Below are 16743 nucleotides of genomic sequence, written 5' to 3'. Positions count from 1 at the left end.
GTTTCAAGTTATCCTATTATGTTTTCTCTTTAGATGACTGCTTGCTCAGTCTCATGCCATATGAAGCTATGAATTCTGAGTTTTTGTGAAACCAAATAAATGTATCTCATCGCAAACGAATAAGTATTTGGCTGATGGACCAAAACCAACTGCAGGAATCGAATCATTCATTTTTCACCATTTCGTCCCACAGTGAGTTAAAATCTGCGGATGGGTTTCTTTGTTACTTTTTTTTGGATCGTAAAACGCGTCTACGCCTTTTAAAGGGTAGAGTTTTAGTTCCGGGTGATCGTCGTAAGAACGAACTTTTGCCTCTTCTTTTTCTTTTTTGTGGTGCTCTATCAGTTGCAAATTCATCGGAGTGGTCATCAATCGTGAAGCGTTCCACCGAGGTCGTTCCAACACTCCCAGACCATTTATGGTTATGTATTCTGTGCAGTTCCTTTAAACAGGTAGGGCGAAATGAGAACAAAGCGGTCTTCCAGGAATATGTATTGTCTGGAATCCGTTCTTTATCCTTAAAATCCGGAAACCTGGGACCACGTCGTTCCCGCCAATCGAATCCCCTTAGAATGAATGTCCTCTTGTTACTTCGTGATTCCTTTACAAGCGATGCCACGAGCTGTGCCACCATATCGAATTTTGACAGGAGTTCAATCAAAATAACTTGCTCCTCTTTTGACAAAATATTTTGCGGAACTCTGACGTATTCACCAGGTGGAAGCTGTTGTAGAATTTCAAAATGGAAACAAATTATTAACGGAAGCTGAGTGTCTCAAGAAGCTTATTATGGTAACAATATAAGAAACTATGAAGTAAGGCAGCTCAATGTTTTGACAGTAAAGGGCGACTTTCTCTCATAAAAACACTCAAAACACATTGTAATTATCGGTAACGTAGCCATAAACCAACAATCCTGAATATTTTATATATCCTAAGAAATGAGTCCGAAAGCGATTGATGTGGATTCTGTCAAAGCCGTGCAATTACTGTTAATTTGTTTAGAGATATCCCTCATCGAGAACATTTCATGACACCAGGCGGCGAATACAAGCGTTTGGCTAGTCAAGGACGAAACGATGACAAACACCATGGCGGATTACTGAACGTCAAGAACGGGGAACATTGAATTACGGCTTCTACTAACAGTTATTCTGGTGATATTAGATGAAAGAACACGTTCTAATTCGCCTTTATCACGGGCAGATTAACTAACGGATCTTAGATGCGTTGCAAACAAGCCACATATTTTTTTGCGCATGATAATCTCGGTAAAGGTCAAGTTCCTTTAGCTTGCGTTAGTTGTAACCGCAAAGTGAAGACCGGGATTAGCATGGGTATCTTTTTGGTTAATAATCCGCCTGAAGATATAACGATAGTCAGCTTCTCGCTGCTCCCCTTGTTAACTTGGCCTAGATGCGTTGAGTGAACTGAATTCCATGGCGTCTAAATTCCTTTCCAGGGGTGGAATATTTCCGTTTCTCTCATCGTTATCCAGGACAGGCGTTATGTTTACTCTCTTAATTTTTGGGAGAAGCGTCTTTGCTTATTTTCACCACACCTTGTTATGACAGGAATGTGAGAATTTTTATACTTCCGTGGCTCAAACAGGGGCTCATTTAAGGGTGCTGCATCCTAACGTTCTAGCCTCAAGAGGACCGGGGGCAAACCCGATATTTTGGGGAATAACTGACTCTGAATGCTGCCTCGCGCAAGTTCGTCTTGAGTGGCAGCTGAATCCTGGATGATATACTGTGATTATAATAGGTAAAGCGACAATGAGCATGTTTAATCGTTGGGGGATCACAGAGTCCACTTTTGAAACCCAGCAACATCTCGTCCTTGCTTTACTGTGGGAGAGCGAGGTCGGTGTGCTTGCGTAATGCACAAAAACAATTGGCCCCCTCAATGTATTTATGACGGGATACCACCATAACACTTCAGTATGCATCTTCATTGATGACTCAATGTTGAAACTGGATTTCTAGTTCTGCATTCCAGCACTCAAGAAAGGCCACGAAGGTCAGTAACCTTCCAAATAAAGACCAAGGTGTCAAATTCGTGATTTGGGTTTCCCCGCATTAAAGCGCTAAATAACCGCAGTACGATTAAATGTTTGCCCCTATGTTGTTTGATTCTTCTAAATCATGATTCTCGGCCACATCAGCAATGGATGCTTATGAAGACAGGTCCGAATAAATTTTGTCGCCCTGATAAAGTCACAACAGAATTCCCGGCCACACTGCAGTGGGTCGAAATTGAAATCAGAGAAAATGTCGTTTATGTGGCCCAATGTGGTGTGGAAACCCAATAACACACGGACTAGCAAAAAGTTAAGAAAATCTAAGAAGCGCATTAATAACCAAATGTCAGCCGCGTGGCACATTCAATCTGTTCAAAGAAACAGTTCGGGTCTTTGCTGTTTAAGGAGAAACCAAGTTGATCTGACTAGGTGGTTTGACAGGATAGAACAGAATAGAGCTCTTGTGAAAACTAATCTGTTCAAATCTGAACACCTACACACTCATCGCTCCTTGAGTGAACTATTCAACCAGAAGCAATTTCTTGTAAGTCTTGCTTGGAAGTTTACACTGGCAGAGGAACCAGGCTAAAAGGTCGCCTGATGAGGCCATACCATCGCCCACCAACTATCATTTTTATGTAAATTGAACAAACCCCAAACTGTCCGGATACTAGATTTGTTCTTAACTGAACAGACAGCTCAAAACTGCGTTAGAATGTTTGCAGCGAGATGGCCCACAAGTCTATACTGAGGTATCAGTTAGTCAAAAATAGTGTGCTCCTACCTTTTGTTTGTGTGAGGGATCTCTTGAAGGACGATAGTGGCTATTTGTGGAAGGTATTTATTCTACTGCAGGGTGGTAAAGGAGAACCGTAATATTAATGCACAAGCTTCAGTGCGACAGTGTAGTGAAATCAAAATTTGAAGTTCATTCATTACTATCCACCGGAACAATTTTCCCTGAGGTAGACTTTCCTGAAATAAGAATCCTTAGCCGCTTCCGTCTGGACTATTGGTTTAAAATGTTTAGTGAACGTATGCTCAGGTCCTACTTATGGAATTTTAGTAGCGTAGGCATAAATGAGAAAAATAATGTGTCGTCACGGCCAAACGAACAGATGAACAAATGACATGCACTTTTCAGTTACCATACGGATGATGGTTTTTACCACAGTCTGTGCTGTGTTTTCGTTCAGTAAGACAATCTCTCTTCCCCGGAAACCCCAGCTAACGGATTCACTGTTTTTGAAACTCCCTCCAACTTCTCCGACAAAAACAAATTTTTAATGCCAATCACTTGCTCTGAAGCAAGCAGACGTTTATCACTAAGAAAGAGGACAAAATCAAATTTTTGAATTTGATGCAAAGCCCTCAGGGATGATTGACATCCGAATGTAAATAAGATACCCTCCCACCCTCTATTTTTCGTCCAATAACTACTGAATGTGAAAATTCCAGCACTCATTAAGTACAGCTATTGAGATGCATTTACTCATTTCATATATGATCTTTAAAAAGCCTTCAGAGACAACAGTTCTAACGTTTTCTGTATGGGGCATGATTCTCGGGATACAGAAAGAGCACTCACCTTCGTCCACCGGAAGCGTAAAACAAGCAATTTACACTCGAACTCTGAGGACAATGTGAGCAAACTGGACCTATCTTATTAGTTCCATTATAATGAGAATGGCTCTCTGACACAGAAATATATCGGCCAAAATCAACTCGGTGTGAAAGCACGCGATAGACTAAAATAGATTGTATGAGTACCTTTGCCGAATGGAATCCGGTTTACAGTCGGAAATGCTAAGGAAATAAACATCAAAATCATATCAATCGACGGCACTATTATTCCTTCAGGTATTCTGTTAAAACCAAGCTTTGAGCTTCCAATGGGAATGCCATAATACATTTGGGCATTCTTACTTTATCACACGTTCCATGATATAACAGCCAGTAAGCGGAACGTCAACAAGTTTCAAAACTTTCTGACCTGTGGCCAAATTCTAAAATAATTTCGAACAGGCGGAAGTAAACTTAATGATGTTAGCAGACACAAGACCTTGAAACATATGAAGACCCCTCGACAGTTCTCAGTTGGTTTCTCTTATAAACTTGTCCAATGGTGGCCAGATGTCATAGGAATGCAAACAGCTTTTGATATGTTGAACATCGGAAGATTACAGCGAAGGATTAAAGCAACATGCACATAACGGTGATAAACAGTTTGGGTGACTCCAAAGGTACCAGTTGTGGCTGTAGACAAACGGAAATCAGACTAATAAAATTTAAGCTCCAAAAATCCGAATACCACACATTGGAGTCAATGGATCCACTGATTTGTGAAGAAACGTGTATTCGTACATTCAAACCAAAAATTTTGCCTAACTTGGGAAAATCAGTCCACTGACGTCAGCATGTGGGACACTTTTGCACCAGAATATTCACTGTACTAAAAGTGAACAGAATAGCGAATTCCACAAGTACCAGGTGCAAAATCACCGTCCAATGATTCCAATCTATCTGCCTACTAGCAGTCGTGAAGCCAAAATTGCATCACAATAAAATGCGTAAAATGCTGTAATCGATCAAAACTTCGAATGCGTTTAACGGTGTGTGTAATCAAGTGGCACATTTTTAATATGACGCTCTTCTCGGGTATCCCGTGGACTGTTGATTCTCGTAAACTCAAGCACAACAACCGATATAGTTGTATCGTACCGTTTTCCTTCCCAGCAGCTGCAGATAACTAAGCACACAAACCTCCGCTGACTTTGCGTCCCTTATTGGTATCCAAGCGTATGCCGTGCGTACGTAAAAGTACCATCCTTTCAAACACATTCCACGCAGCGGCTTTCTTAAGCCCAGTCTCAATGACGAACCACTGGCTATTATATAAACAGTCCATCGGTCAATCGATGGGATATATTCGGTTAATAACGCAATGCCGGTCAGCAAAAATTGCTTACGTTGCTTGGGAGGCCTTCACAGCACGTTTCTCAGGGTTCAGTTTGGAACTGAATGATACAACAATGAAAATGCTGCATTCAATAAAAGGCATTCAACCGACTGAGGTGGAACTTAAATTGCTTACCTTAGAGTTAGAATGCGTGCTGACGCCTTGAAATAAAAATACCCAATTTTAGGCAGAAATTTAGTCAAAGATTTATACCGACCCACTGAACTTCTGAGTATAATCTCGAAGTTTATCTTTATATAGAAACAGGTGCGCAGAAGTAATAATTCAAAGACAGCAAAATATCTGTGCATAGAGCTTGTGGTTTGATGAAATTGGTCACCTACGGAGTAGGCCGAAATTATGGTTCAAATGCTTCCGCGGGCATAAAGTGAATAAACGTAGTCGTTTCAATATTTTTTTCATCATTTTGGTATATTCACACAGCTTATGCGCACACGAACAGTTCAAGCAGACCCTGTAGCTCTTGGACCTTACTGCACCGCAAATGTCATGTGCGGACAAAAAAATATTTGTGAACTATATATTCTACGTACATCACTTTACAGCAAACGCCTGTTTTGGGTTTCCGTCTGACGCGAATAAATGTAAGGTCGGTATCCGAAATTTGCTCAGGCTGATTGAAGGGACGCACTGTCTTCAACCCTTAGCAAACTAATGTTCGGGAATTGAGGAGGGTATATAATAAATTTATATATTTCAGAGCATCACTTATAATTTTAATGAACTATTGGAAATTCTTAGCCTTTTTTTTATTTTGGAATAAGACAACCCTATCTATATCTTTGAAAATACAGAAAAGCAAGGCTATTTTGAGTGTTGAATTAGTCAGTCAAACTCCCAAGCCGGATTCGTATGATTACGTAAACTGTTCTATAATCCACGAAACAACTATTGTCATAGTCTCATAATAGTCAATCCCTTCTACGCCACTCCTGCATTATATAATAACCCATACATTTATTCCTGGATGGGTATGCCGGGAGTGAAATCTGTTGGGGATATCAATATCCCCCAGAAAACGCTGTTTTTATGTGTGCTAGCGAACTCCTGGCATCTTCAAGGTCAAACTATGAAAAATCAATGGCCTATTGATACTCCAAGAAAATTTAAATCCGACCACGTACAGGATACCATTCTTTCCACTGACTTGGGTTCGGAAGCTCCGGGCATCGCCTGTTGATCGTGTGTTGTTGGATTATTAAAGTTTGTGTCCGAGGTTCTCGTCTTCTTACTATTCGCCGTGCTAGGAGTCTGTATCAAGCAACATAGCTGGGGATAGAGTATTGCCACAATCCGCATTATCATATTGTTTGCTCGCTGCGTGACCGAACCGTAACAAAATCACCAGTGGCTATTGACATTAACGGAAACGGCTCAATCGCGCAGTCAGCGGCGCTCGTGCATCAAAGCTATCGCCTTCAATGCGTAGCTACCCAATTTCTGAACAAACTGATCATGTCTTCACCTTCAAGCCTTGGTTTTGTATTCCACTATCCCGTTTTCCGGTGATCGAAACTGTAGTAGCCGGAACGAATGCGCCTATGGCACACGGTTTATAGCTGATAATTTGAACTGAATTGATACGTTTCTCCCACAACCTGTATTACGGAACATTCAGTTGAAGAATAAGTGGATTGTCTCGAGCCTAGTGGGGACCTCTAATCAGCTTTCTCCTCTAGTCTTAAATATGTCCAGTTCAAGACTCCAAATCAGTGTCATCCTCCTGAGAAATATGCCGTTTAAATGTGGCATGTTTTGCTGCCTACGTGTAACGCCAATCGATAAAGTCATGAGGGCTTGGCTACTGCCAGGTTGTTCAGGTCTATACGGGAGAAATTGAGATGCTGAAATGGAGTTCGAGCCACGGATATTCCGGTCAGTAGGCTGGCGCCTTCACCAAGTCTACAAAGAGAACTGGATTTCTCGGATGCTCTCATGTCTCCCTGGCGTAATGCTTGGGTAAAACTCACTTTCAAAAGAGGAATATGCACGCGCAATCTTCTGTGGGGCAGCATTCTCGAACCGACCCTGCTATGAAATAGACCTTACTGTACTTGAGGCCAATCTAACATGTGATGCAGATTCTTGGTATTTCTGAACATTTCTTAGGCGTTCTATGAACAAATGACAAAAGTTATCAGTGAACATGCAAAGTTTGCTAAACAACAAGTTTAGTGAATGTTTTAGCAAATAAAATTTTCAATCCTGTAGAGCAATCTTGCTTTCAAAATTAATTCCGGCCCTTTGTTTCAGACTTTTACCTCGAAAAGTCTATCTTTCCGTATTCTACTTCATAGGACCATTAACTAGTGAACTTTATGGACTCTGTTTGTTTTTCCAGAAAGTTCACCTTGAACTCGGGATAGCATTCGGAGGATTAGGCTACCTGTTAATGGAGAAACACAAAAAAATCTTGAGGCAGGCCGATACCTAGTAATGTATGCAGCATTAGTCGATCTGAGTGGTTATAGTTCCACCATAATGAGCTGAAACCAACAAAATATGGAAATGAAACTTATCCTCAAAGAATAAAGCTGTGCGTTAAAGTGATAATGTGTATACGAAATGAGAACATGTACGACTGAGGCGCGTTGTATAATCCGCAAGTTATGTGAGGGAATCAGCGGTTATTTGTCAGCATGCCAGCTGCACAACAGCTTAGTGTCGATGACTAGTGGGGGCAAGATGGCTCCAGTGGTTGGAGCACAGATTTACTGACCGAAAGGTCCGCGGTTCGAACTCGACCTCTACCTCTCGACTTCTCCTGTCTAGGCTTGGGCAACCTGGCAGTATCTTAGCCCTTGTGCTTCCCTCGGGTGGCATGTGACATAGGCACCTGTTACAAGTGAACAGTTTTTTAGTGGTGGTTCATACGTTGTTAAATCACCTAGCCGTTCCGCCACCGAGGGTAAGAAAATGCGTATCAAACTCTGCTTCACTCCCAACCATACGAGAAAGAGTTGAGAAGCGTAGTCCGGGGACAACCGTAAATGCTTTAGCTGGTCAGGTAAATGCCCTTCCCCAAGTGTTTCGAAATCCCAAAATATGATCCAGTTTTTTCAGCCGCACTAAAATTATACTGCTCAGTATTGTTGAACACCTAGTTTCTTGATATTGTGATTGTAGTGTTTTAATGAACCCTGTTTAGTCACCTGTTAGTTATTTTGTCTGTTCCACGTACAGCACTCTTCCATCTGTTCATTGTCTAATCTGGAACGTCGTCAGTCCCTCAATCTCTGCATGGTCCCAATCTAGTAGCACTGTCAGCTAATACTTAGGTTTTCGAAACATGCCTTCACAAGCATCACTGATGGTAACACCAGCGAAGAACAGTGATACTCCACAGCTTTACCCATCTCCATTAACAGTAGAATACGCTGTGTTCGACTTGGAAGGGAGTAGCCTAGCCAAGAACTGTTTCAAGTGCATTCCAACTTCTAACACTGTTTATATTCCCCGCCGTTGTCTACAGAACCGGCTCGTTTCAAGCACAGAAATAGGGCTCATTAGAAGTTGCACTCAGAGTACTTTTTGATCCTCCCTTTCAGACTGTACATTGGAGTGGTATTCCACTTCATACTACTTCTAATTGTTCACCGAATTCCGCGCGATACCGTCCTAACCCTCAAAATGACAATATGCCTGTTGTACATAAAACTCCTATTTATCTTATTTGAAGTACCCCTAGTGATGCCCTTCCGCAGTCAAGCCACTTCTGATTGAGTTTGCTTTGAATAAGAAGCTTCATATTTTCGAGACAACGGGAATAGTGAGCTGGTACTGGTTTTCGGTTGTCTGTCAGGCTACGGTACGTGATAGACCACATCTCATAGCAGATGATGGCATATGCGATTGGCAGGCAACTGCTTGTGCTTCCTGTCCCCTGACTTATTACCCAGGATAGAGGATGAAAATAAATTTCAGATTCATCAGTATGCTTTAATGTTGGCGGAATAATGCGAAGAAAACTGTGCAGCTGAAACACTCAGGGTGAATAGAATATAGCCTGAAAACTTACAGAACCCCCAAGACGCTTTCAATGTACGCACATATGGCGAGTCGATACCAACCACCATTCATTTTATTCCGCACAGGGTCACTTTCAATACAACTGTATGCACATCGATCCGGAGAATCGAAACCGTTAACGTGGACAGGTTATAGAGGAGTACATCAAACACGTAAAATACGGTAAAGTTAAATGCTCCGGAATATTGTTAATCAAAATACAAATCCATATAACGCGTGAATTGTAAATATTGATTGCCAGTGCACGCAAGGTGACGATTGACATACCAAACCAGAAAATTAAATGACGAAACACAAGTGTGAGGGACTGCGGTCCATCGGATGACAGCAACAGATATCCACTACCCACGGCAAAACAGATATACCTCTCAAGTTCACCCAGCTTCTTCTGATACCGGTGAAGCTTCTATTCATTTGCCGTGGTTTGGATATACGCACTAATTTCTTACAAAATTCCTTAAAGCTTCTGCCCATAAAATATATCGCGACAAAAGTAGATGGTAGGGTGTTCCTAATCGACGTCACCTGGTTAAACCGGTGAACTTCTAAAACATCAACTATGGTCTTTCCAGTGAAATGTGCATATGTTATGGCGAAATTCGTGTGCTTTGTCTGAATGCAAGAAAAAACAATCAGCTAGGTATAATGCAAGTAGGCTGCACATAATAATTCACTTAAAACATGCTATGAACAAACTACATTCGCCAATCATCACTAAACTGCCACCCTAATGGAGGCCACAGTCGACAATACCTTTTGTATCATTGTAATGGGATTGACTTTACCTTCTGTTCCCTGCGTTTTTTGGAACGTATTTTGTTCAACTTCATAGCAAGGAACCAAGTAGCTGATATGGACAACACCAGCAGTCCATAGCCGACGGCCGAAAAAAGAATGATGATGATCTTGTTTACTGTATTGTCCATATATTTTGTGAGAATTTCTTGTGGGCGGAAGTTCATTCCTGGATAGGCAAGTGAAACATGATGACAAAGAAGATCATTACACTGAAAGTATTCTATACCGAGCATTTAGTTCGTCTTATACATGTGAACAGCGACGTAAGCAAGGCGCTATATTTTTCAAAGTATAGTGCCTCCACCTAACGAACCCGTGTTTGTGTTGAATATAAAATGTCCCTATAGAAGTAAAAGGTAGCTAGGTGCAACTGTAAAGTGATTCGCGACCATACCAAGATGTCTCCGTAAGGACTTAGGATGGCCGAGTGCGCACAACGTCAGGTGCTATCCGTTCGCACTTTTTGTATCTCCTTATTCTTCAGAGTTTGGATATTCGTATGTTCAACGGACGCACTTAAGGCTAGAACTTACCGATCAGTAAGCACCGCTCATTGTCCAGTTGATCAGGGCAAACAAGCATGAACCCAAACCCATTATCTACATAGTAACAGCAGGCGACACGAAGGGTGAATCAAATGATGGGACGAAATCGGCGGCGAAGGCAAACACTCTGCAACAGAGCAGGTCAGACAGTTGAGCCGACGGCCCCGGTATGGTCTCCGAACTAAACCCTACATAATCCCACTGCTTTGTGCCCCAGACTTCTGATTCAGAAGGTCAAATTGGAGATTACTATGCACCTCACAACGCCACGGACAAACTCAGCTCTCTAATCCGAATGGAAATACCATAGATTGATACAGCTGTCCAGTTAGCATGAGATTAGGGTTCAGACCCAGTCTTTTTGCAGTGGCACTTTACACTTTATGGGTGTGCAGCATATGCCAAACCATGATGCAGTGTTATTAAAATTATTCACCCTGCTTTACAATTGCGTCTGATTCAGGAAAACCTATGTCGTCTAACTACTCGATATCTTCGAGCAAAAACCCACGGGTATTTGAGACTGGGGGGAAGTCTTCACTAATCATACCATTGACGGAATTGAGAAAAGAAGCATGAACGGGAAAGCCTTGCCCGACATCATTTGATTTAGTGAACTCAAGCTAGAGCTTTCCACAGATTTTCACGCATCCGTGAGACTTAGGGTGCAATGCCCTAAGTAAAGTGAGGAACTTGAAGAGACATCTCCTTCACACACACTGTCATAGTACCTGACATTCCACAGAATGAAAGGCAGTTTTCCGTTCTAGAAGGACAATCAGTGTTGGTTACTGAGATTAGTGTCACTCTCTCAGAACCTGTAGGAGCGTGAAAACGTGACCGATGCATTCCCTTGTAGAACGAAACACACCTTAATTTTCGCCACATGGACACGGTCATTGTACGTCAGTGGTTACAATGTGTCATCCTGTATACTATCTCCTACACCAAGAGCCACCACCATTGAAGGTGTATTTTAACATGTTTAAAATATCTGCAATTATTTGCAAGCATGAGATGTAACTAAGACCTGTCAGTACATCTTTTGTCACATAAACGTTGACTTTAGTTCACTAAAAAGGAACAAAAAGCACAACCCTCGTGTTAGGGAAACTGGATGAACATTCCGTATCAAATTCTTATTATGAAGCTTTTTTAATACTCCCTATTAGAGCAAAATGTCCATGGATGTGACCAAACCTATAGTGGCGCATCTAGTCTTCTTCGTCGTTCTTCGTTATTAAGTGAACTGTTCAGATCATCACAGTGTAATTTTCGACCACTTTATCGCTTCCCAGATTTCACGGTAAATTAGTTCTTCCGTACACTAAAATGAATCACCTACGGATTACTCTGAATAAGTGTCAGAAAATATGCCATGAATGTCTGGATTTCTGAAGGCATCAAAAACAAATACTTCAGGTATGTTTGAACTAGTCACTGACCACCGCCTCGGATAGGTCAGTTAATGCAGGTCATACGATTCCCTTTAATGCTGCCTGCACGACGAAGTTGAATGGATGTAATTTGTTGCCGCAAATCATGTGAACCAGACGAAGGCCTAATCGAAGCCTTTATAGTCAGCTGGATTAGATCCAAACTAAATGGTGCGTAGCGTGACCATCTCAATAAATCCATGATAATTGCAAGCCAGCCTCTATGTTCACTTGGGAGCACAACAGTGTCATGTTACCGTATTCAGCCAAGCTAAGAAGTAATGCAATAAACCATCAGTCGTTTCATTTGATCGTATACCAACGTGGACTTCGGGCCAAAAATAGACTTCCAGTTTTGTCTCTATGATCGGCAAGGGACCTTTACCGTGTGTGCAAATGATAGTTTGTTTATGTACCATTTTGTCCGTTCAACCAATAACGGGTTAATCTTAGCTGCAGGCTAAAACTTGTATTTACGAAGTCAAGTGGAGAGAATTGTGTTAGTGTTTAAGCTTTATCTACAGAATTAGCCTTTGTTCATGGGATTACCTGGGCTGTGAATTGTAGTATTTTCTTCGAGGGACAGGTCGGTCTTGTGTGACAGAGCCTCTAGGGCCCGTCCGAGCCATTCCAATCAAGATCCCCCCAAATGCTTCTATCATGATACAATATCAATAAGCAGGAACCGACCCAGCAGTATCAAGTTATTTGGTGCTCTGACGTCGGAGGGCCTGCAAGCAACATATCTCCATTATCTCGCTCACTCAAGTCGCAAAGGCCTTTTTTGGTTATTTGCCTGCCAGATCCAGCGTCGAAAACATCACTTATTGTGTCACAACCATGATCACTTGCAGATCAGAAATGCCTTGTTCCGAACTCTCCGTGTAAGTAGCAATGATGTGGCCTCCGCAAAACTGAAATATTGAACTTCATCAGTGGCAGATTTTTGCACGGCAGTTTTCACGTGTTTGCTGCTTCGTCTCACGTACTGTGTTTGAAGATCATGTATCACATGTATAACAGACGAGTGTCTACCTCATGGTCTCTGGTTTGTTTATTGGTACATTCAATTCAGATAACACGGCTTATTTCTGATGTTATATAAATAATTTACGCAAACCACTTACCGAGTACCACAAAGCTGGCGTCTGTAGAAAGCTGGAGCGTTAGTAGGGAGTGTGTCACGACCGCGTCACATTTTACCCTGTATACACCATGTGTGGCCACTTGGGAAAGGACTAACTGATGATCCACGACATCGCAACAGGCGGTCAAATCTGGCCCGGTCCACTGAACACTCACATGTGACTGAGGATATCCGTTGTCGACGCAGCGCATCGACGGCCGGCCCAATAAATTGACATACTGCTCGGCCTCAATACTAGTTGGGGGTACTAAACGGATAAACAGAAAACGGGAAAAAATATAGGCTAACCTAATTGAAGGTTTGTCCCCACATCACGGGGTTACTAAAATTTAAGTAAACTTATCTATTTGAAATTATCCCATCTCAGACCTACGTTACTTTATTCCTTCTTACTGAGGAAGCTGTTGGCAATGGAAAACTTTGAGATTAAGCCGCATGTTGCAGTGCACATGACGCTCACTTATGGGGAGGAATTTAACTTTCAAGTGAATTCGATTGATATACAAATAATGAAGACATTTCAAAGCTGTCTCTTGCAAAATGTGCACAAGGTAACAAAGCGAAACCGTGTCCTCCTTCTCAACAATAAATGAAGTTGTCTCGTGGTATTTTGGGAAACGTGGGTAGTGGGATGACAATGAGGTTCAACAGCTGCTACATAAATCGATTAAGAGGTAGCCCGTGCATTCAACTTAGTGTCACTTTCAAATTAATGTCACCTCAAGAACTTTAACCTTTGTGTATTTTTCTTAGTGGTAGGCATTCGTTGGTGCAGTTACAAAGGCAAATTTAGGATGGCTGCTTCGTGCAATCCAGCTGTTCAGCAAAATCATTTTAAACGGCAGTAATTCCTGATGACCTATTATAACAAACTATCGACAAGCATAGATCCTGAGCAAGTTAGTTTTCTCAAATATAGAAATACGGCGATTCTGGAAGTGAAGATCGATAAAACCACTCAATTGTTATGATGTGACTGGACCAATTTGAAAAACCCTTGGGGAAAATGAACTTGACATTGAATGATGCAGTCATTCCGGTCGTGGAGTTTCTGGCGTGAACATAATTCTCGCACTTGTCACTTGTTCCTTTATCAAAGCTTGATGCTTATTTTTGTAAGGCCCCTGTTCTAAGGGGCACATCCAAAAAGACCTAGGCTATCTAAGTTAGGCACACAAAAATCGACGATATTTTAAAGAAGGCTTTTTCATTATGCAAGATACCTTCCTCTGTTCATTTACTAATTGTTTGACGCATCCAACATAAAAATCAAATATCTCTGAATTATTTGGTGGTGAAAACTTCAGCCGAGCCAACTTCATACTGTGTTTTCGATAATGCCTGAAGAATTGAATAAGTTTTAAACCGTGTTCTCCAGGATTCCCTATCCATACAAGCTTGACAAACTTTTTCAGCTTTTGGACTTCCGCTTGGAATGACCCAGTGTTTCTTTGCTTTTCTCGGTTATTCGGTCAGCTAACAGACTGCTCCAGTCAAGCCGTTTGTCACACAAGAATGGCATGGCATAGATAAGCAGGCAGATGTTATTCTCTTTAACCCTCGTAAGTGGCTATTTTTGGTAAGCAATCTAGGTGCGTAACTCTCCATCTATCACGGCTTGATGATAAATCATTAAATTCCACCTTCTAGATACGGATAAGTTAGACTGGACGTGATTTTTACTCTTCTTCTCGCCAGTGCCTTGCCGTCGTTTTTTTACAGTAAGCTAGATAAGCCCAGAATATTTCTTATTTTTTCCCTTATAGCAAACTGCTTTTCGCTACACGATGCAAAGCCTTTCGAAGGAGTCAGCAGTAGAAAATGTCTTCTGTCGTAATCTAAAATAGTCTGCCTAGTGACTTAGGCGTTTCATGACTTCTATGAACGTCTGGCTACAGACAACTCACATGCAACATAAATATTTTTTGTTAGCACTCTTTTTTCAGTATTGGGGCCAAAGTAATAGCATTTGATTACGTAATCACCGGGGATAAATTCGGCGAAATCAATTGTTTCGTAGAACAAACGTGGATGGAATTCAGTAGGGTATTCCGCCAGTATGATGTAGGGATGAATTCGAGGGTCATCGTTGTTCACTGTGCATCGCAATGTGTCTGTGGCCCAAAACACACTTCGTTCTGGTTCGAAGGAAATGTTCGCGTAAGCTGAAACAATAAAAGTGCAAGCACTTCGCCACGGAGGTTAACTGAACAACAACGCGATATCAATGCTCACTTCCATCGCTTTTGTTCATCAAGACGTCAGTTACTTGAATTGGAAAACTGAAGTGAATCTGTTTGACAACTACCTCTTGACGTTCGTTTGATGTAAAAAAACGTTACTAATACGCGTTTGGACAGTCTAGATAACGCAGGAACCAACTTTTCTCTCCATTGATGTGTTTTCTAAAAGTTCTTCAATCTGAAGTAACTAGGCCTAACCGTCACGAAGAGACTGGACCTTACCGTGGTGTGACGGTTTGCGTACCTCAGCGATCCATTGAGCTATACTGGAGAGTGTCCCGCGACACTCACAGAGTCTCTCATACCAGGTTGGTCAATGGTTAGAGGTCTGACGAACACAGTCTCCTGGCCCTCCAGGTTGGGGGTTGGAACATGTGGCGACTTGTTCCGTAGAAATGGTAATGCATTTGCATTTCCCGCCAAACACCGCTACCTTGCGGTTAGGCTTTTGAGCCAAAGGCTTTGGTTGAGGACACTAATCGTCCTTCTGTCTAGGTGTGGGCGCCCTGACAGTATCCCAGCCCTCGTACAACCATACGGCAGTGAAGCATCAGTACCAACACTGATGTTGCTGTCTTTGATGATCATGATGAAACGCGCCCAACCTACCCATATTTCGACAAATTGACAGCCAATAATTTTGTTGTGCAAAATTGGTTCTCTCCGCTAGGTAGCTTATGTTTGGTGCTTTCGTCGGGGAACTCGCTTAAGAATTTTCGGTGTCTTCGTTTTCGATATTTTTAAACCCAGGTCGCACGTTGGCCGGAATCCAACAGCATCCTATTGATAAGCCTTATTAGAAGTAAATGGTCTCATTTAGCTAATTCAGACTTTCGTGATTTGCCTAACTGTGGTCAGAGGTACGGTATGCTTGATTATTCTTTCGTATGGAGAACTACCAAAGGGTCACTTACCGTTCTAATTTGCTTCTTTTCAAAACAAGGTATTTTACGGGTATTGTGCTAAGTCACCGGGCGGAAGTATCCTTATTTGACTGGATACCTGTTGATAGTCGCCTCTGTGCGGTTCGTCTGGCAACGTCTGTGAAGGAGTCTCAATGGTACAAATCCGCGGATGTCATCAGTCTATGTGGTACTCGACATATAAGACTGGGAATTCCGAAATATTTTTCGAAGAAAAAAATCTACAGCTTGTCCTACAGAACGTGAGGTATTACAGGTATATCCCCAAGGCACAAACCAAGATTTTGGGACGCATCCAAAAATAAATAAGTCTTCTTTGACGCGAATACGTATCGTACACCCCATCGTAGACCTAAGCAGAAATAAAGTGCAGAAACCAGTATGAAGCCATTTGCAGGCAAACAGGCGGAATAGGTAATCGTTTTTGTCGGTCGTGCCAGCCCGTCCGCAGGATTATATCTCGAAACCCGCTCTGTAACCTTGCGCCATAGCTGTGGTCCCCTTAAACTAACATAACCTTTAAGGAGCCACTCTCTTCTACACACTGATCTCCACTGAGTGTAATCTAACCGGAGGAGGACAACTGCATCCTATTTGCAAAAAAATGGCCGTCCCCTAA

The 16743-nt window shown here is 42.0% G+C and overlaps 1 protein-coding gene across 1 annotated transcript in view; it reads right to left on the bottom strand.

Moving 5' to 3' along the window:
- Window positions 1-210: 210 nt before the first annotated feature.
- The window catches only part of T265_14091 (hypothetical protein), a gene marked incomplete at both ends in the record, with an annotated part of 32977 nt that continues 16444 nt past the window's right edge, over window positions 211-16743 (bottom strand). Inside the window, 4 exons of the mRNA XM_009171986.1 lie at window positions 211-724; window positions 9818-9996; window positions 12939-13205; window positions 14866-15123. Coding sequence (XP_009170250.1) covers window positions 224-724; window positions 9818-9996; window positions 12939-13205; window positions 14866-15123 — 1205 coding nt within the window. The remainder of the gene's footprint in view (window positions 725-9817; window positions 9997-12938; window positions 13206-14865; window positions 15124-16743) is intronic.

This window comes from Opisthorchis viverrini (genome assembly GCF_000715545.1).
Source record: "Opisthorchis viverrini unplaced genomic scaffold opera_v5_142, whole genome shotgun sequence".
Taxonomy (NCBI): Eukaryota; Metazoa; Platyhelminthes; class Trematoda; order Opisthorchiida; family Opisthorchiidae; genus Opisthorchis; species Opisthorchis viverrini.
This window is presented reverse-complemented; position numbering and strand designations above follow the sequence as displayed.